The sequence below is a fragment of the Crotalus tigris genome, unplaced genomic scaffold (genome assembly GCF_016545835.1).
Source record: "Crotalus tigris isolate CLP2741 ecotype Arizona unplaced genomic scaffold, ASM1654583v1 scf7180000017975.10810073628:1450386, whole genome shotgun sequence".
NCBI classification, from domain to species: Eukaryota; Metazoa; Chordata; class Lepidosauria; order Squamata; family Viperidae; genus Crotalus; species Crotalus tigris.
Genome location: NW_024096754.1, coordinates 1,245,001 through 1,265,278, shown reverse-complemented (window position 1 = coordinate 1,265,278; position 20,278 = coordinate 1,245,001). Strand labels below are relative to the sequence as shown.

General features: G+C 47.1%; 1 protein-coding gene across 5 annotated transcripts in view; it reads right to left on the bottom strand.

Moving 5' to 3' along the window:
- FBH1 (F-box DNA helicase 1) overlaps nucleotides 1–20,278 on the bottom strand; it is a 33,213-nt gene that overhangs the window by 9,999 nt on the left and 2,936 nt on the right. For 2 of the 5 annotated variants that reach the window (XM_039345771.1, XM_039345773.1), the window contains exons 3-10: nucleotides 19,327–19,853; nucleotides 11,780–11,910; nucleotides 10,173–10,311; nucleotides 8,389–8,579; nucleotides 6,640–6,741; nucleotides 5,218–5,306; nucleotides 2,848–3,016; nucleotides 8–230 (exon numbers count right to left, since the gene is read on the bottom strand). In XM_039345771.1, the coding sequence (XP_039201705.1) occupies nucleotides 8–230; nucleotides 2,848–3,016; nucleotides 5,218–5,306; nucleotides 6,640–6,741; nucleotides 8,389–8,579; nucleotides 10,173–10,311; nucleotides 11,780–11,910; nucleotides 19,327–19,853 (1,571 nt within the window). Of the gene's footprint in view, nucleotides 1–7; nucleotides 231–2,847; nucleotides 3,017–5,217; nucleotides 5,307–6,639; nucleotides 6,742–8,388; nucleotides 8,580–10,172; nucleotides 10,312–11,779; nucleotides 11,911–12,167; nucleotides 12,397–19,326; nucleotides 19,854–20,278 lie in introns of those variants that run through there. The other 3 variants (XM_039345776.1, XM_039345775.1, XM_039345774.1) reach the window with 2 other exon arrangements.

Sequence of the window (20,278 nt, the reverse complement as noted above, 5' to 3'; positions counted from 1 at the left end):
TACGCACCTGCTTTTCGCGTTGGTCGACAAGAACTTTTTCCCCGTGGTTGTTCTTGCACCAGATGGGCGTGTGGTCCACTGCGATGGAGACATCGGCCGAAGCGAAAAAGGCGGCGAGGGTCTGAACAACCGACTTGGCTCTGATGAACAGAGACTGGCCCTGGCGATTGGAGAGGACGAAACTGACCAGGTAGGAGGTCAGCGAGCCCAGGTTAAGTTTTCGTCGGTAACTGGAGCGGAAGGAAAGAGGGAAAGTGGAATTAACCCTGGTGTTTAATCTCCACTTATTTGGGGATTGATGGCTGTCTGTTTCCCTTTTCTTGGCTCCTGGATTGTCTGCTTTCAATGGTATGTAGTTGTTGTTTACCTCAAGTCGTTTCACTGATCAGTTGTTCTCGCTAATCGGAAATTTCTCCTTGGAGAACATTTCTAGTTTCTAGGTTGAATCACTCTTTCTCGAGACCTCCTGACAGCCAGACAGCAACTAATCGGGGGGGACGCCTTGCCTCCAGACGTTGTGGGCGCCCCAACACTGGAGGTGTTTAAGAAGAGATTGTACAACTAACCGGGTTTCCCTGAAAATAAGACCTACCCCAAAAATAAGCCCTAGCTTGATTTTTTTAGACCAGTGGTTCTCAACCTGTGGGTCAGGACCCCATTTGGGGTCGAACGACCATTTCATGGGGGTCGCCAAACAACGCAGTCCGCCATTTTTTCCCCCCTTTTCCTTAGCTGTGCTACTCCCTTTTATTCTATTGGCTTTTGAAAGCCAATAGAAGAGGCTCTCTTGAATAGAGTCTAATTCTATTGGCTTTCCAAAGCCAATAGGAATTGTCCAGGCTGTCTCTGCACTGCTGAGCCCGCCAAAAGTCCCATTCTGCAAACGGTGCTGCACCAGTTGAGCAGTCCTTGACTTACAACCGGTTGAGTAGTCCTCGACTTACGACCAGTTGGGGGTCACGGCATTAAAAAAGTTGAGAACCACTGTTTTAGACGCAGGCCCAATATAGGCCCTACCCCCCAAATAAGCCCCACTTAAGACCCCTCCCACACTGTTGGGCCTGGTTGCACGAGATGGGGTGAGGCACGCGGGTAAAAATCAAGGAGTGGTGGAGCTGCCCCAGCTGTCCTGCACCCGCTTGCCTTAGGATAATTGAGCCAGGCCTCCACACCCCGACACCAGCCTAGCCTCGGCCGGCCCACTTCTTTTGCAGCCGCTCGCGCGCCTTGCCCCCAGCCTCCGTTTTGCTGATGGTGAAATGGAGGCCGGGGGGCATCGCGTGCAAGTAGTAGCAAGCGACCGCAGAAGTGAGCCAGTGGTGGCCACATGGGCTCCTGCTGGGTGGGGCTGTTGGTCCTGCCACCGTGAGGTGAGACAGTCAGTAAGAAACCACTCTACAAGGCCTTGGTAAGGCCACATTTGGAATATTTGCATCCAGTTTTGGTCACCACGATGTAAAAAAGATATTGAGACTCTGGAAAGAGTGCAGAGAAGAGCAACAAAGATGATCAGGGGACTGGAGGCTAAAACATATATAAGGAACAGTTGCTGGAATTGGGTATGTCCTGTTTAATGAAGAGAAGGACGAGGGGGGACATGATAGCAGTCTTCCAGTATCTCAGGGGCTGCCCCAAAGAAGAGGGAGTCAAGATATTCTCCAAAGCCCCTGAAGGCAGGACAAGAAGCAACGGATCATGGAAACTCATCAAGGAGAGAAGCAACCTGGAACTAAGGAGAAACTTCCTGACAGTGAGAACAATTAACCAGTGGAACAACCTGCCTCCAGAAGCGATGAATGCTCCAACACTGGACGTTTTTAAGAAGAGACTGGACAGCCATTTGTCTGAAATGGTATAGGGTTTCCTTCCTGAGCAGGGGGTTGGACTAGATGACCTCCAAGATCCCTTCCAACTTTATTATTATTATTATTATTATTATTATTATTATTATCGATCATCGCACAGTCAGCCAGATGTTCAGACTGGATTTGGCATTTTATCTACCTATCGAGTCCTTACCCAGGACCTGGGATAGGCAGATGTGGATGTTTGATGGTATTACAGATATCGTTGCAGGATGGAAGCAGTTCCTAGTAAGGCTGCCTTTTGCAATTGACTAATAGCGAATTTGTCAGTGCCAATGGTGTTCAAGTGGTGTTCCAGTTGTTTTGGGATTGCACCCAAGGAGCCTATTACTATTGGTACTACCCTTGCTTGCTTTTGCCACAGTCTTTCTATTTCTATTTGTAGGTCTTTGTATTTTGTTATCTTCTCCAGTTCTTTCTCTTCTCTTCTTATTCTTATTCTTATTATCTTTTATTCATACATGGGCTGCTATCTGCATCTTAGGTGTCAACCAGGTATCTCCTTAAAATATAAAGATATTATTATTATTATTATTACTACTACTATTATTATTATTTTCCCCAAAAATAAGACCTAATGTCTCTTGGAGGCATAACAACAACAACAACAACAACAACAACAACAAGAATACTGGATCTTATTTTTGGAAAAACATGATATTTTCTGAAATGTTATAGGATTTCTTGTTTGAGCAGAGGTGGGACTAGAAGACCTCCAAGGTCCCTTCCAAGTCTGTTATTCTATTCACAATCTTCCCAGCACCGGGGAGACCTATTTTATTTCATAAAGGTCTTAAGAAACTGTTCCAAAATAATACATTATTGTCTTGTTGCTGGTTTGTTGGGATCCTACTACCCCTTGGGTTTTATGGCTGTAATTTTTATCCGATTAGCCTTTCTTTTCCATTATTTTATGCCGTTTTGTACCTTTTTTTTTTTTTTAAACCAGAGCAGATGCATTAAATAGGACGCAGTCACTTACTGTTTGCCAACTTCTGCGTAAGCTAAGGAGTGGATGGTTTTGCATTTGACGTTGTCCGGAAAGAGCTGGGACGCTTGCTTTGCAATGGTCTTGTTGAACGCCAAGTACAAGAAATGAAGGTGGGACCACTTTCGGGCGTACTGGATCAGAGTGGACGTTTTCCCTGTGCCTGTGTAAAAAATTAAAAAATATTTCAGTCGTGGCCAGGTTCCTTCAAGACAGCCAGATTGCCAGGACTTTTCAGATTGAAAGTGTGAAGCTAGGCCAGGGGTAGGCAACCCTGGCTCTTTTATGACTGGTGGATTTCAACTCCCAGAATTCCTGAGCCAGCCATGCTGAGGGGAAAGGGAGAGGTTTCCATGCTTAGCCAGGCTGGCTCAGGAATTCTGGGAGTTGAAGTCCACAGGTCATGAAGCGGCCTAGGCCTAGACCAGGGGTAAGCAACCTTGGCTCTTTTATGACTGGTGGACTTCAACTCCCAGAATTCCTGAGCCAGCCATGCTGAGGGGAAAGGGAAAGGTTTCCAAGCTGAGCCATGCTGCCTCAGGAATTCTGGGAGTTGAAGTCCACCAGTCATAAAAGAGCAAGGTTGCCTACCCCTGGTATAGAAGGCTCACCACTTAGAACAGGAGGACTTAGGACAGGGGTAGGCAAACTTGGCTCTTTTATGACTGGTGGACTTCAACTCCCAGAATTCCTGAGCCAGCCATGCTGAGGGGAAAGGGAGAGGCTTCCAAGCTGAGCCATGCTGGCTCAGGAATTCTGGGAGTTGAAGTCCACAAGTCAAAAAAGGGCCATGTTTGAAGACCCCTAGTACATGAGTAGGCAACCTTGGCTCTTTTATGACTGGTGGACTTCAACTCCCAGAATTCCTGAGCCAGCATGGCTCAGCTTGGAAGCCTCTCCCTTTCCCCTCAGCATGGCTGGCTCAGGAATTCTGGGAGTTGAAGCCCACGAGTTATGAAAGAGCCAAGGTCGCCTACCCCTGAGCTAGGCTTATGCTTCCATTTGTTAATGATGAAATTGAGCAAGCTGGATAAAATCCAGGAATCTTGTCTAATAGATCCCTTCAGACGCGAAGGAACCAAATCATTAAGGAAACAAAGGGGGAGGGGGGGAGAAAGCCACTTGAAGCAGACGAAAAAAGTTGGGTCTGAGAGGGTGTGTGTGTGTGTGTGTGTCTGTCTGAACACAGCTATCAGACGTGTGAATCAACAAGGCAACAGTAGCTCTTGGTCTTGTCAAGCTACAAAGCAAAGACTTTGGGGGAGCAAAGGGGGGCTGAAGCCCACTCATTCTGTCAGCTTAGATGAGAAGGATCGGGATAAGGGTGTGTGTGTGTGTGAGAGAGAGGGGGGGGAGGGAGGGAGGGAGGAAGGAAGAGGAAAAATCCAATCAACTGAAGAGAATATTTGAGAATTGAAATGTGGAGCCCTTGATGCTCTCTGAGCTTGGATGTTTTCTTGCAGACATTTCATGACCCAGCTAGGTAACATCATCAGTGCTAGAAGGGAGTGGGGTTTGTGGAGAGGAAGAGGAGGAGGAGGAGGAGGAGGAGGAGGAGGAGGAGGAGGAGGAGGAGGAGGAGGAGGAGGAGGAGGAGGAGGAGGAGGAGGAGGAGGAGGAAAACTGTGAGGTCCTTGATGAGCTTGATGGTTTTCTTGCAGACATTTCATGAGCCAAATAGGTAACATCACCCAGCGTGAGAAGGCTTGTGCTGGAAAGTTTCTAAACACTGATGATGTTACCTAGTTGGGTCATGAAACGTCTACAAGAAAACCACCAAGCTCGGAGAGCACCAAAGAACCCACAGTCCCTCCTTCCTTCCTTCCTTCCTTCCTTCCTTCCTTCCTTCCTTCCTTCCTTCCTTCCTTCCTTCCTTCCTTCCTTCCTTCCTTCCTTCCTTCCTTTCCTTTCCTTTCCTTTCCTTTCCTTCCTTCCTCTCCTTCCTTCCTTCCTTCCTTCCTTCCTTCCTTCCTTCCTTCCTTCCTTCCTTCCTTCCTTCCTTCCCATTTCCACTCCTTTCTAGCACTGATGATGTTACCTAGTTGGGTCATGAAACGTCTGCAAGAAAACAACTTAAGCTCAGAGAGCAACAAGGACCCCCCACAGTCCAACCATGAGCTACAAATATTCTCTTCTATCGGTAACACTACAATCTCCATATTAAGGGTGGAGAAGAACCGTAGCAGCCTACATCACCAGCAAGGAGAATATTGTTGTAAATAGCAAGAGATTTTTGGAGGAAGTCGGGAAAGCTGATGAAATGAAGATCCGGGCAAGGTGATCTCAGTTCTCAAGATATACAATGATCAGTGAATTTGCACCTACAGAGAGAATCAAGTATCTCCCGGGCTGGGGCTGCCTTACCTGCAAAAGCCACAATTTTTACCCTCTGTCCGGGTGTAAGGGCATGGTTCAAGATCTGTTGTTGTTCACTGGTAGGCTGTAAGTCAGGACTGTTGATGAACAGAAGCAGAAGAAAGTAAAAGGCTAACATAGCAAATAATCTAACTCAGGGGTAGGCAACCTTGGTTTTTTTATGACTGGTGGACTTCAACTCCCAGAATTCCTGAGCCAGCATGGCTCAGCTTGGAAACTTCTCCCTTTCCCCTCAGCGTGGCTGGCTCAGGAATTCTGGGAGTTGAAGTCTACCAGTCATAAAAGAGCCAAGGTTGCCTACCCCTGGGCTAGGAGGCTCACCGCTTAGAACAGGAGGACTTAGGCCAGGGGTAGGCAACCTTGGCCCTTTCATGACTTGTGAACTTCAACTCCCAGAATTCCTGAGCCAGCATGGGGGAACTATGGCCCCCTCATGACTTGTGGAATTCAACTCCCAGAATTCCTGAGCCAGCATGGGGGAACTATGGCCCCTTCATGACTCATGGACTTCAACTCCCAGAATTCCTGAGCCAGCATGGGGGAACTATGGCCCCTTTATGACTCGTGGACTTCAACTCCCAGAATTCCTGAGCCAGCATGAGGGAACTATGGCCCCCTCATGACTTGTGGATGTCAACTCCCAGAATTCCTGAGCCAGCATGGCTCAGCTTGGAAACCTCTCCCTTTCCCCTCACCATGGCTGGCTCAGGAATTCTGGGAGCTGAAGTCCACCAGTCATAAAAGAGCCAAGGTTGCCTACCCCTGGTCTAACTCAAGGTTTCTCAATGATGGCATCTGAGAATGTGTGGACTTCAACTCCCAGAATTCCCCAGCCAGCAAATGCTGGCTCAGGAATTCTGGGAGTTGAAGTCCACACAGCTTCAAGTGCTCAAGGTTGAGACACACTGTGCCAAATTTATTCTCCGATTCTCCCCAGGGAAGTTATGAACATTGGTGAACACTGCGTAAAGACTGCAGTTGTTAACAGCCGCTGCCAGACTATTACACCTAGTCCTCCACCTAAGACCAACATTTCTGTGGCTAAGCGAAATAATAATAATAATTATTATTATTATTTTGCCTCATTCTGAGACCTTCCTTAGTGAATCGCTGCAGTTGTTAAGATAGTCACACGGTTGTTAAGCGAATCGGGCTTCCCCCTGTCAACTTTCCTCGTTGGAAGGTTGCAATAGGGGATCGGGTGACCTCAAGGACACCGCAGCCGTCGTAAGTACGAGTCGGTCGCTAAGCATCTGAATTTCGATTCCATGAGCAAGGGGATGCTATAAAGGTGTGGAAAATGATCACAAGTCGCCTTTTTCAGTAGCGTTGTAAGTTCGGACGGTCACTAAACAAACCGTCGTTAAGTCGAGGACTACCTGGACGAACACACAACATTAATGCACATACCTAAGACCTCTTTCACTGCTGGGTAATCCAGGGTTTGTGATAAGTGCGCTACAGGCCGAATTTTCCAGGTGATACAGGCAACAGAAAACGTTGTAGTGAAGCCTAGAAGCGTACAGACAATGGGAAAAGTTAAAATGAACGTCGAAGAAAGCTCTAAATCGGGTAGAATCCGGGAAATAATTCAGAGAGGGGAGTAAAAAATTCCTGCTTTAATGAACCAACTCTTCAAAGCAGCAGCTTCTTTTTTTTGCAGAAGTGGGAGAAAGCCTGAGCAAAGTTGCCGCTGCTTTAATGAGTAGGAGAGGCATTTTCTTTTTAGCTCTTTATTGGCATCCCACCTTTATTATTTTTACACACAACTCAAGGGGACGAATATACCCAATATATCTTCCTCACTTTCCCCACAACACCAACCCTGTGAGGTGGGTTGGGCTGAGAGAGAGAGAGAGAGAGAGAGAGAGAGAGAGAGAGAGAGAGAGAGAGAGACTAGCCCAAAGTCATCCAGATGGCTTTCATGCCTCAAGACAGGTCTAGCACTCACTGACCACTGGTGACTGGTCCAGAGTCACCCAGTTGGCTTCATCCTAAGGTGGGACTAGAACTCACCATCTCCTGTGGTCCAAAGTCACCCAGCCAGCTTTCATAGTGAAGATGGGACTAGAACTCACTGTCTCCGGCTGATTGGCCCACAGTCACCCAGCCAGTTTTCATGCCTAAGGTAGGACTAGAATTCACCATCTCCCAGTGACTGGCCTAAAGTCACTCAACTGGTTTCCATGCCTAAGGTGGGACTAGAATTCACCGTCTCCTGGTGATTGGCCCAAAGTCACCCAGCTGGTTTTCGTGCCCAAGGCCAAACTAGAACTCACTGTCTCCTGGTGATTGGCCCAAAGTCAACCAGCTGGCTTTCTAGTCTAAGTTGGGACTAGGACTCACCAACTCCTGGTGATTGGCCCAAACTCATCCAGCTGGTTTCCAAGCGTAAGGTGGGACTAGAACCCACTGTCTCCTGGTGATTGGTCCAAAGTCAACCAGCTGGCTTTCTAGTCTAAGTTGGGACTAGAACTCACCAACTCCTGGTGATTGGCCCAGAGTCACCCAGCTGGCTTTTAAGCCTAAGGCAGGACTAGAACTCACCTTCTCCTGGTGACTGGTTGAAAGTCACCCAGCCGGTTTTCATTCCTAAGGTGGAACTAGAACTCACCGTTTCCTGCTTTCTAGGCCAGTGCCTTACCCACCAGACCAGTGGTTCTCAACCTTTTTAATGCCGCGACCCCCAACCGGTCGTAAGTCGAGGACTACTCAACCGGTCGTAAGTCAAGGACTACTCAACTGGTGCAGCCCCGTTTGCAGAATGGGACTTTTGGCGGGCTCAGCAGGGCAGAGACAGCCTGGACAATTCCTATTGGCTTTGGAAAGCCAATAGAATTAGACTCTATTCAAGAGAGTCTATTCTATTGGCTTCCAAAAGCCAACAGAATAAAAGGGAGTAGCACAGCTAAGGAAAAGGGGGGGAAAATGGCGGACTGCGTTGTTTGGCGACCCCCGTGAAATGGTCGTTCGACCCCAAATGGGGTCCCGACCCACAGGTTGAGAACCGCTGCCCTAGACCAAACCGTCTCTCATGCTAGATTCTGAACTTTTTGCAAAACGTGGCCAGCCCTACCAAAGATGTATTTCTAGTTTTACTACTGCCGTAAAGGACGGGTTTCCGTCCTAAGTGTCTCTCCTGACCCTTTGCAAACTGACCTGTTGCTGATCTGGACCCCGTTCTCTCGCATGGCGTAAAGGAGGGTGGCCGTGCAGTACAACATTTCACTGATGTCCATCACTGACATGGGAGAGGTGAGCCTTTGGAGGCAGCCCACCAGCTCCTGAATATCGCAAACACCTCCAGTGAAGAGCACAATGGCCGCCATCACTGCCCGAACATAGGCCGCCTGGAAGAACATGGTTGGGATCATTATCGGGGTGGGGGCAACCTGTTGAGTCTCACAGGTTGTATTTTCTGTTCTGTCTGGCAGGGGAGCAAGTTAAATGGTACAAATCGTCCTGAACTTTCAGCTATTCAAGGAATGTGGAGTCCTTGGTGCTCTCTGAGCTTGGTGGGTTTCCTTGCAGACGTTTCATCACCCAACTAGGGAACATCATCAGTGCTACAAGGGAGTGGGGTCTGCACAGAGGAGGAGGAGGAAGGGGGTGAGGACTGTGGGGCCCCTTGTGCTCTCTGACCTTGTTGTTTTCTTACAGAAGTGTCATCAGCCAACTAGGTAACATCATCAGTGCTAAATTGGAATTGGGTATGTCTAGTCCAATGAAGAGAAGTATAAGGGGGGACATGATAGCAGTCTTCCAGTATCTCAGGGGCTGCCCCAAAGAAGAGGGAGTCAAGCTCTTCTCCAAGGCGTCTGAAGGCAGGACAAGAAGCAACGGATGGAAACTAATCAAGGAGAGAAGCAACCTAGAACTAAGGAGAAACTTCCTGACAGTGAGGACAATTAACCAGTGGAACAACCTGCCTCCAGAAGTGGTGAATGCTCCAACACTGGAAGTTTTTAAGAAGAGACTGGACAGCCATTTGTCTGAAATGGTATCGGGTTTCCTGCCTCAGCAGGGGGTTGGACTAGATGACCTCCAAGGTCCCTTCCAACTTTATTTATTATTATTATAATCAAGGAGAGAAGCAACCTGGAACAAAAGAGAAACTTCCTGAGAGTCAGAACAATTAACCAGTGGAACTACTTGCCACCAGAAGCTGTGAATGCTCCAACACTGGAGGTTTTTAAGAAGAGACTGAACAGCCATTTGTCTGAAATGGTATAGGATTTCCTGCCCGAACAGGGGGTTGGACTAGATGACCTCCAAGGTCCCTTCCAACTTTATTATTATTATTATTATTATTATTATTATTATTATTATTATTATTATTATTATTATTATTATTATGGATCATCGCACAGTCAGCCAGATGTTCAGACTGGATTTGGCATTTTGTCTACCTATCGAGTCGTCGTTGTTATTGTTGTTATTATTATTATTATTATTATTATTATAGGAAATGGGTTTGCAGAGGAGGAAGAGGAGGAGGACTAAATGGTGCAAATTTGCAACTATTCAAGGAATGTGGAGTCCTTGGTGCTCTCTGAGCTTGGTGGTCTTCTTGCAGACATTTCATTACCCAACAAGAGAACATCATCAGTGCTACAAGGGAGTGGGGTCTGCATGGAGGAAGAGGAGGAGGTTGTTGTTGTTGTTATTATTATTATTATAAAAGGAAATGGGTTTGCAGGGAAGAGGAGGAGGAGGAGAAGGACTATGAGGTCCTTGGTGTTTGGAAGCCTGGCATTCATATAAATCACTAAATGATCGCTAAATGAATGGTTGCTAGAACTCTCTCGTCTTGCAATCCATTGCCTTTTCAGTGACCGTCCAATCCCAATGCTGAGCAAGACAGCCCATCTCCCAGGGGAAACACCATCGAAACGCGCCCAAAGATCAATTCCAGATAAGTGTTTAAGCCTGCCGAGACATACTTTCTCTTTGCAACTCTCCAAATCCGGAAGATTCTTGGCGATGCAGATTTGCGCCTTGGGAAACAGCGAGTGGCGTTCCAGACACGCGAGGATAGCGGTAGGATCTCGGCAGTGGCAGCTCCGAACAGCAGCCGCACACCTGGATTGGGAAGAGAAACAGGGACAGGTGACGGCCTTAGGCCTGTGGATACAGACTAATTCCCCAGTTTGAGATGGATAACGGCCCTCAGACGTATGACCCATCCTCGCACTTACAACTGCTGCAGCACCCGCAGGGTCACGGGATCAAAATTCGGGCTCCTGGCAACCAGCTTGTGTTCCGGGTTGTTGTATCTTCCCAGGAATCCCGGGATTGCCCTCTACCACCTTGCCGGTTGCTGCCGACAAGCAAACTCAATGGGGGAAGCCGGATTTGCTTAAAAACCCAAAGGGTTCCCTTAACGACTGCAGTGATCTACTTAACGACCATAGAAGTAGGAATAGGAATAAATAGAAATAGAATAGAATAATAAAATACTGAATAGAATAGAACAGAACAGAATAGATAGAATAATAAAATACAGAATAGAATAGAATACAACAGAATAGAAGAGTAGAATAGAATAGAATAATATAGAATAGAATAGTATAATATAGAATAGAATAAAATAAAATAAAAGAATATAGAGTAGAATAGAATAGAATAGAATGGAATGGAAAGGAGTGGAGTGGAGTGGAATGGAATGGAATAGAATAGAAAATATGGAATGAAATGGAATGGAATAGAGTGGAGTGAAGTGGAATGGAATAGAAAATATGGAATGGAATAGAATAGAAAATATGGAATGAAATGGAATGGAATAGAGTGGAGTGAAGTGGAATGGAATAGAAAATATGGAATGGAATAGAATGGAATAGAATAGAATGGAGTGGAGTAAAATGGAACAGAATAGAAAATACGGAATGGAATAAAATGGAATGGAATGGAATAGAATAGAATGGAGTGGAGTAAAATGGAACAGAATAGAAAATATGGAATGGAATAAAATGGAATGGAATGGAATAGAATAGAATAGAAAATATGGAATAGAATAGAATATAGAATAGAATAGAATAGAGTTGGAAGAGACCTAGTAATAGATCATTTCTGATCCAGTCTCTTCTTGAAAGCACCAGGGATGAAGCTCCCACAACTTCTGAAGGCAACTTCTGTTCCATTGATTTTTGATCATTCTCACTGTCAGAAAAATTCTCCTTTCTTCTAGTTCAGTGGTTCTCAACCTGTGGGTCGGGACCCCATTTGGGGTCGAATGACCATTTTACGGGGGTCGCCAAACCATGCTGTCCGCCATTTTTTTCCCTTTTCCCTAGCTGTCCTACTCCCTCTTATTGGTGGCCACACCCACTTGGGGGTCACCACAACATGGGGAACTGTATTATGGGGTCACGGCATTAGAAAGGTTGAGAATCACTGTTCTAGTTTGAATCTCTCCATCCATTTTTCCGTCTCTGGCCTTGGGGTGCTCCCAACTGTGGTGATCACTCAAGGACCGCCCCTACCAGGATACCTCATTATAACTAAAGCCAAGGAGATGATTTGTCACTGTGACCTCGTGAAGACCACTCACCGGATAAATCCCAGCATGCACTGGGGGTGCATCTGGGTTAAGCTGTACCGTTGCAGAACGATTCGAACAGTCAGCAAGGCTGGGTCGACGGCTTTCACATACTGAGAGTAGAGTTTCTTCCAAGGAATGAACTGAAAGGCCAGAATAAAACATTGGCTATTATGATTTGGGGCTGATTTTTTTTTAAAAGAAATCCAGCCTTTATTATTTTTACTTGCTTTGAATCGAGTCGTTCCCTTTGGATGGCAAGCATTTTTTCACTTCAGGGAACCAATCTATCCAAAGCATCCCTGGTACGGAATCTGTTAAATTAAGAATGAAAAGTTTTTGATTTGTAAAAAGCAAGGCCGAAACCTAAATTGCCACAAAAAAAGCAGGAAAAAATCACCTTTGATTCGATTTGGATAATGACAGGAAGCGTGCTACAATTCAAAACATGGCCCACCTCCCCAGAATTCAACCGTTGCACCATTGCTGGGTTAATCGTTCACCAAAGCCTCGTTAGCAACCTTGGATCCGCCATTCTTAACCCTGAAAACTTTTCAAAACTCATGTGCTTCAACTCCCAGAATTTCCCAACCAGCATGTTACATGAACAAAAGTAGTTAGTATCTGCAACCCATCAGTGCTAGAAGGGATTGGGATTTTACAGGGAGGAGGGGGGAGGAGGAGAAAGAAGTAGAAGAGGGAGGAGGAGGAGAAGAGGGAAGTAGAAGTGGGAGGAGAGAGAAGGAGGAGGAGAAAGAAGTAGAAGAGGGAGGAGGAGGAGAAGAGGGAAGTAGAAGTGGGAGGAGGGAGAAGGAGGATGTCAGAATCCAATTATATTTCATCTTTAAATTATCAAATATAGAAACTCCCAATTCTGCCTTCTCTGGATTCTGCCATAAGAGGGAGAGAAGGGGGAGAGCAAAGGGGCTTTATGGCCCTCACTTCCTTCTTTACACTTCAAAGAGCTGAATGTGTGTTTATTGTAACCTCTAAGCGTTAACATATCAAAGAAGGGTAATTGCCTTTCATGTAGTATCTGAAGTCTCCATCCAGACGGAAGAAAGAAGAAAGGAGGTGGAATTGTGATACTTGAAACTATCACTGGAAGGGGGGTTGATTGGGTGGGACTACTGGGGAACCCCTTAAAACCTTGAATGGGAGAGCTTGGACCCCAAGTCCTGTCTAGCATGCCTGCAACCATTTTCTCTTAATAAAGGATTCCTGTTGGAAGAACTATTCCAAGAGTTCTGTCTTCTTAAGATGCAAAGTGGGGTGGGTCCTTACATTAGACAGGACTTGCAAAATTAATCCACCTGGAAGGTAGACCCTTGCCGGGGGATTTTGCAAAAATTTACCATGTCAGACAACGAAGCAAGAGAGGGAGAAAACTCCCTGGAAAGAGAGCCGCTGACCCAGTTGGAACCTTGCCAGATGTTGGGATCCGAGAGGCCAGATTTCTCAGAAGAAGAAGTGGTGGAGACACAGGACCACAAGCCTCGCTGGTCGATGGGCGTTGGAAAGAAAAGCGAGTGGGGAAAGGAATCAAGAAAAGTGACCCTGAGACGAGGGACCAAGCAACCAGAATGGAAGCAGGAGATGGAGAAATCCCTGCACGCAAGTGAAGAGGGAGGAAGCTGTATGCCGTACTCAGACTGGATCCTAGAGAGAGCTATTGACCTGATGAAGAGAACTCTCAGCTCCCTAGGAGAGGAGATTCCTGAGCCCTACGCCCGCCCCAGTTCCTGGAGCCACAAAGGGAGAGACACCGAGGGGGACGTGGAACCTGCAACCCCAGGGACATTTACTGATCCAGGAGCTCCCACCCCCTACCGGACCACAGATGGAAATCTGGACGGAAGACACTACCACCCACAATGGAGGCACCGATCCATTCCAAGACGTCCACCGTTGGAGGTGAAATTCAAAGGGGAGCCAACACGCTTGGGGTTTTTCCTAACCCAAGTCCTCAGCTACATGGAGGAATATGGGCAGGACATCCCCAGCGACAAAGCCCGCATCCGGATCGTGCAATCTGCCCTGGATGGACCAGCTGCAGATTGGGTGGTGAACCTGCATGACTCCAATGCCCCAGAACTCAGTAACTTCAACCGTTTCATGTCCTCGTTGAGAAGACGATTTGAAGACCCCCTGGCTGATCGCAAAGCCCGTGAAAGAATAACAACGATGAGGCAGGGCAAACGCCCAGTGGCTGAGTATACACAAGAATTCCGAGCCATTGCCAGCAAACTGAATTGGCCAGAAGACATCCTCCTTGGCCGTTTCAAAGACGGACTAAACTATGATCTATATGATGCTTGCCTGCCCCGAGGAGACCCACATCGACTTGAGGAATGGTACGTCTTGGCAGAGGAAGCAGAGATCGACATATTGAAGAGGCATCGCCGAGGAAAACAATGGAGCCGCCCCCCGCCTGAGCTGACACACCAACCGGTGAAATCATCGGATACAGCCAAGAAGCAGATGGGGTGTTTCAAGTGCGGAAGAGAAGGGCATCGAGCTGTAGAATGCCGCTCAAAGGCCCCCCAGCACAACCCAGACAGATCCCCAATCAACAAACCCAGAGGGTATTCAGCTAAGCCAAAAGAAACAGCCATGAAAATGATGGAAATTGCAGAAACCCCCACCTCTGCTCACCAAGGGGAAAGAACTCCAGCCTACACCACAGGGACGGTGGATGCCTCAGATGACAGCTCGGAAGGCGAACCCCTGGTAAGTGGACGCATCACACCCATCTTCAAAACAGTGACTATATTAATCCCCCCCATGCCCGAAGCTGTGAAGGTGAAAGCCTTAATAGACTCTGGCTGCACCCGCTGCCTCATTAGCCCAACACTAGTGGGGAATCTGGGCATCCCATCCAGGAGACTGGAACAACCAATCTCATTTGGCCAGCTAGATGGATCCATAGCAGGGGGGGTGCCAGCTACCCTAGCCACTCTGCCAATACACCTCTCCCTGGGCAACCATGAAGAGGACTTAACGTTTGTGGTGACCCCAGGTATGGAATGCCCAATGATTCTAGGGATGGAATGGTTGAAAAAATGGAACCCCTGGGTAAATTGGAGGACGACAGAAATCAAATTCCCGAAGGGGGACCCTATGGACTTAAAACCCCAAGAGAGGCTACCAGAATCAAGAATAGAAAAAGCATCCATAGGAGAGGAAAAAAGATTAACAGAAATACCAGAGGAATATAGGGACCTTGCTGAAGTCTTCAGTGAGGAGAGGGCGAATGAGCTTCCCCCCCACCGACCCACAGACTGTACCATTGAATTCAAGCCTGGGGCAAAACTCCCGAAGCCCAGATTATACTCCATGAGCCCAAAGGAGAAGGAGGAAATGGAAAGATTTATAAAAAAAAACCTGGAGAGAGGTTTCATTGAGCCAGCCAAGCCTAAAGTGGCTGCCCCGGTCCTTTTTAGAGAGAAGAAGGATGGCTCTTTACGTTTATGCGTGGATTATAGGGCCCTGAATACAATCAGTGAAAGCAACCTATACCCGCTGCCCCTCATGAAAGACATGCTGTCACACCTATCGAAAGGGAAAATTTTTTCTAAACTAGACTTAAGGGAAGCTTACTATCGAGTGAGAATCAAGGAAGGGGACGAATGGAAGACTGCATTTAACTGCCCCATGGGGTGCTATCAATTCAAAGTCTTGCCATTTGGATTACAAGGGGGCCCTGCAGTCTTTATGCAACTAATCAATGACGTTCTAAGGGAGCACCTGTTTAAGGGGGTCCTTGTTTACTTGGACGACATTCTTATCTTTACCGAAACAAAAGAAGAACACGTCAAACTTGTCAGAGCGGTTTTAAAGAAGCTGCGAGCCGCTCACCTATATGCCAAACTCTCAAAATGCGAATTCCACCAGGAAAGGATAGACTACCTAGGCTATCGCATATCCCCACAGGGCATTGAAATGGACCCAGAGAAGGTCAGAGCAGTATTAGAATGGGCACCACCCGCACAAGAAAGCAACTACAAAGTTTCCTGGGCTTTGCAAATTTTTACCGCCAATTCATCCCCTCATTTGCACAGATAGCCTTGCCCCTCACTAACTTACTAAAAACGAAGGGAACATCCTCAGTAAAACCTAGCCAGCCACTAACATGGACAATGGAGTGCCAAGCAGCGTTTGAGAGACTAAAGAGACTTTTTTCTGCCGAACCAGTACTAAGGCACCCAGACATGGACAAAGCCCTTCATAATACAGGCAGATGCAAGTGATGTGGCAGTGGGGGCTGTGCTATTACAAGAAAATGATGATGCAGTATTGCAACCCTGTGCATATACATCCAAGAAACTCACGGAAACAGAACAGCGCTGGCCTGTATGGGAGAAGGAGGCTTATGGGATACGTTGGGCATTACTCACATGGCGACAGTTCCTGGAAGGCAACAAAATCCCCTTCCAGGTGTGGACTGATCACAAAAATTTGGAAGCCCTGAAAACTTCCAGGAAACTCAATCCCAAACAAGCCCGCTGGTCCCAGCATTTTCACCAATTCCAATTTAAGCTCAAACATTTACCAGGAAGAAAGAACTTCCTGGCAGATGCACTATCTCGCATGCCCCAATATAACAGCGCACGAACCACAGACTCTAGACCAATAATGGCAGAGTCACAACTGGCAGCACCAGTAACCACAAGAACCCAAGCCAAATTAAAACCACAACTGGACAGCCAAACTGGAATTGAATTCAGAAAAAGTTTGGAAACAGATGATTGGTTCCAGAAAAACAAAAATGTGTGCACAATGAAAGACGGGTTGCCTTGGATAGGGGAAAAGTTATATATACCAACAACTCAAAGAGTAACTTTCATGCACCTTTGCCATGACACAAAATCAGCAGGGCATTTTGGATTTGTAAAAACTTTACATTTAATTAAACGGCAATTTTGGTGGCCATCCATGAAAAAGGACATTGAAAGTTATATAGCCAGTTGTCCAAAATGTGCCACGGCAAAGAGGTTGCAAGGGAAAGTGCCAGGACTATTGCAAACAGTGGCAAGTCCCTCAGCCCCCTGGAGAGAAATAGCCATGGATTTTATAGTGGAATTGCCAGAAAGCAATGGGAATACTGTGGTCTGGACGGTCACGGACTTGTTTTCCAAACAGGTGCACTTTATCCCTTGCCAAAAGATTCCCACTGCAAAAGCCTTAGCAAAACTTTTCATCCAACACATTTACAGATTGCATGGGGCACCCCAACGCATCATCTCTGACAGGGGGGTGCAATTTACGTCTGCATTTTGGAAGGAATTTTTATCCCTCTTAGGAACCACTCAGGGACTGACATCTAGCCACCACCCTCAAGGAAATGGGGGGGCTGAAAAAATGAACTCAGTACTTAAGCAATATTTAAGATGTTTTCTTAGTTTCCAGCAGACCGAGTGGGCGGACTTACTCCCCTTTGCAGAAGTTGCCTACAATAATGCAGTCCACTCCAGCACAGGTTACACTCCTTTTCAAATAGCCACCGGTCAAAGTTTCAACCCCATGCCAGAATTAACCCCAAACGAACCAACGATCCCCTCGCTGAAAGAATGGATGGAAAAATTACAAAACACCTGGCCAATAGTCAGAAAAGCACTAGATGAAGCTAGGCAGGCTTACAAAACACAAGCCGATAAAAAAAGGGTTGAGCCTACACCATTCATTATAGGAGAGATGGTGTACTTATCTACAAAATACCTAAAGTCCCTACAGCCCTGTAAAAAACTTGGACCAAAATACATAGGACCTTTTCCAATTAAAAGAATCATAAATCCAGTAACAGTAGAATTAGAGTTATCCAAAAATCTCAGGCAAATACACCCAATTTTTCATTGCAGCTTGCTGAAAAGAGAGCATCAGTCACCTCTACGGCCAAAAATCCCCCCCCCACCACCTCCAATCATGGTGGAGGGTGAACAACACTTCGAAATAAAGGAAGTCCTTGACTCTAGGAGATATCATGGAGCAACTCAGTACCTAGTTGCCTGGAAACACCTCCCTCCCTCACAAAATGAGTGGGTCCATAAACGTCATGTCAGAGCCCCGAAGCTATTGAAGAAGTTTCACACAGAGTATCCTAACAAGCCTAACTAAAATTTTTACTTGCGTTTTCTTTCAGGTGGATCTCTCTTATTGTTAAGAGGGGCCGGATGTCAGAATCCAATTATATTTCATCTTTAAATTATCAAATATAGAAACTCCCAATTCTGCCTTCTCTGGATTCTGCCATAAGAGGGAGAGAAGGGGGAGAGCAAAGGGGCTTTATGGCCCTCACTTCCTTCTTTACACTTCAAAGAGCTGAATGTGTGTTTATTGTAACCTCTAAGCGTTAACATATCAAAGAAGGGTAATTGCCTTTCATGTAGTATCTGAAGTCTCCATCCAGACGGAAGAAAGAAGAAAGGAGGTGGAATTGTGATACTTGAAACTATCACTGGAAGGGGGGTTGATTGGGTGGGACTACTGGGGAACCCCTTAAAACCTTGAATGGGAGAGCTTGGACCCCAAGTCCTGTCTAGCATGCCTGCAACCATTTTCTCTTAATAAAGGATTCCTGTTGGAAGAACTATTCCAAGAGTTCTGTCTTCTTAAGATGCAAAGTGGGGTGGGTCCTTACAGAGGAGGAGAAAGAAGTAGAAGAGGGAGGAGGAAGAAAAGAAGGAAGTAGAAGTGGGAGGAGGGAGAGGAGGAGGAGGAGGGGAAAGAAGTAGTAGGAGAGGAGGAGAAAGAAGGAAGTAGAAGAGGGAGGAGGAGGAGAAGAGGGAAGTAGAAGAACTGGGAGGAGGGAGGAGGGAGAGGAGGAGGAGGAGAAAGAAATAGAAGAGGGAGGAGGAAGGAGGAAGAGAAGAAGGAAGTAGAAGTGGGAGGCGGGAGAGGAGGAGGAGGAGGGGAAAGAAGTAGTAGAAGAGGGAGAAGGAGGAGAGGAGGAGGAGAAAGTAGTAGAAGAGGGAAGAGGAGAAGAGGGAAGTGGAAGAAGTGGGAGGAGGGAGGAGGGAGAGGAGGAGGAGGAGGAGAAAGTAGGAGGAGGAGGAAAAAGAAGTAGAAGTAGGAGGAGGAGGGGAGGAGGAGGAGGAGAAGAAATTGTGGTTATTCACTTCCCAGAATTTTGGGAATTAAAATGCACCCATGTTAAAGTGGCCAAGTTTGAAAAATACTGTAGTATAACACTGATGATGTTCCCTAGCTGGGCCATGAAACGTCTGCGAGAAAACCCCCAAGCTCAGACAGCCCCAGGGACCCGACAGGTCAACCCTCAGCTATAATCTTCTCTTCTATGGCCTCTCTCTGTTTGTCCTTAAAGTTGGCATTCCAAGACTTGGAGAAAGTCGACGGTGAGCATAACCTGCTCCCTGCCCGGGGTGACTTCAGAGATGTCTTCTCCTTAGCATCTCAGAGATATTTGCCCCATGGAAAAGGACGCCAAGCAGAAGGACGGAATCCTGACAATGCCAGTTAAACCATGGAAGAAAGCACACCAAAGGGAGTCAACGCCTGTACCAGGTCCTGTCCACCACTCCTGGGATAAAGGCATCGCTTACCTTCACGTCAGAGATGATACGTTTCCAATGTTGACACACCAGACAGAGGTTCTGGAGAAGATCAACTAGGGGCACCAGGGCAAAGATCTCTTGAAGGAGTTCATCTGGCAGTTCCTCCAAGGTTCCCTGAGGTACGTCATCCCCAGACTGGGTTCCCAAGAGCCCAAAGTGGGCATCGGGAAGAGGGTCCACCTCGATGTCTTGAACTTCCTGTTTGACAGTCCCACCACCCGAGCTCTGCTCGGGAGGGCTCCCCAACCACGGCTTGTGTTCTTGGACCTCTTGGCCAGCGCTTCCGCAGGAGTGGCTAGATCCCTGGGAGAAACGTAATCGTTTCCTGGGGGCTGCCACCGTGTCCCCATCACCTCCAAGAAGATTGCAGGAGTCATCGGAGTCGGACGCCAGATCAAGAGCCAAGTTCTCCAGAGCTTCCTCAGCTTTGACGGGGTGGCTTTCTGCCGTGTTATCGGAGCATTTTATGATGCGGGATTGACTCCTGAAGTAATCCGTGATGGTGCTTTGGTGACCTGCCCACCCAACAGAGACAGAAAGGGAAGACAATTACAGCCGCTTCCAAGGACAGCTTCGGCCATGTCGAAGAGCAGGGCGCTGGTGGACAATGGCAGGCCTCTGTACAGATGGTCCTCGACTTACAACAGTTCATTTAGGGACCGTTCAAAGTTAGAACGGCACTGGAAAAGGGGACTTATGACCCTTTTTCACACTTAGGACCGTTGCGGCATCGGTTGCAGCGTCCTGGGGAGGTCACGTGCTTGTGACGGCCAGGCAAAACAAAATTGTCTCGCTTAGCATCAGAAATTTTGGGCTCAGCTGTGGTCGTAAGTCGAGGACTGCCTTCCCCATCTTCCCCATGTAAGCCTTTAAGCCCTGGTACCCGCAGAGCAAATGTAAAATTGTAAAAGCCACGACCTTGAAACAAGTAGGAGAGAAG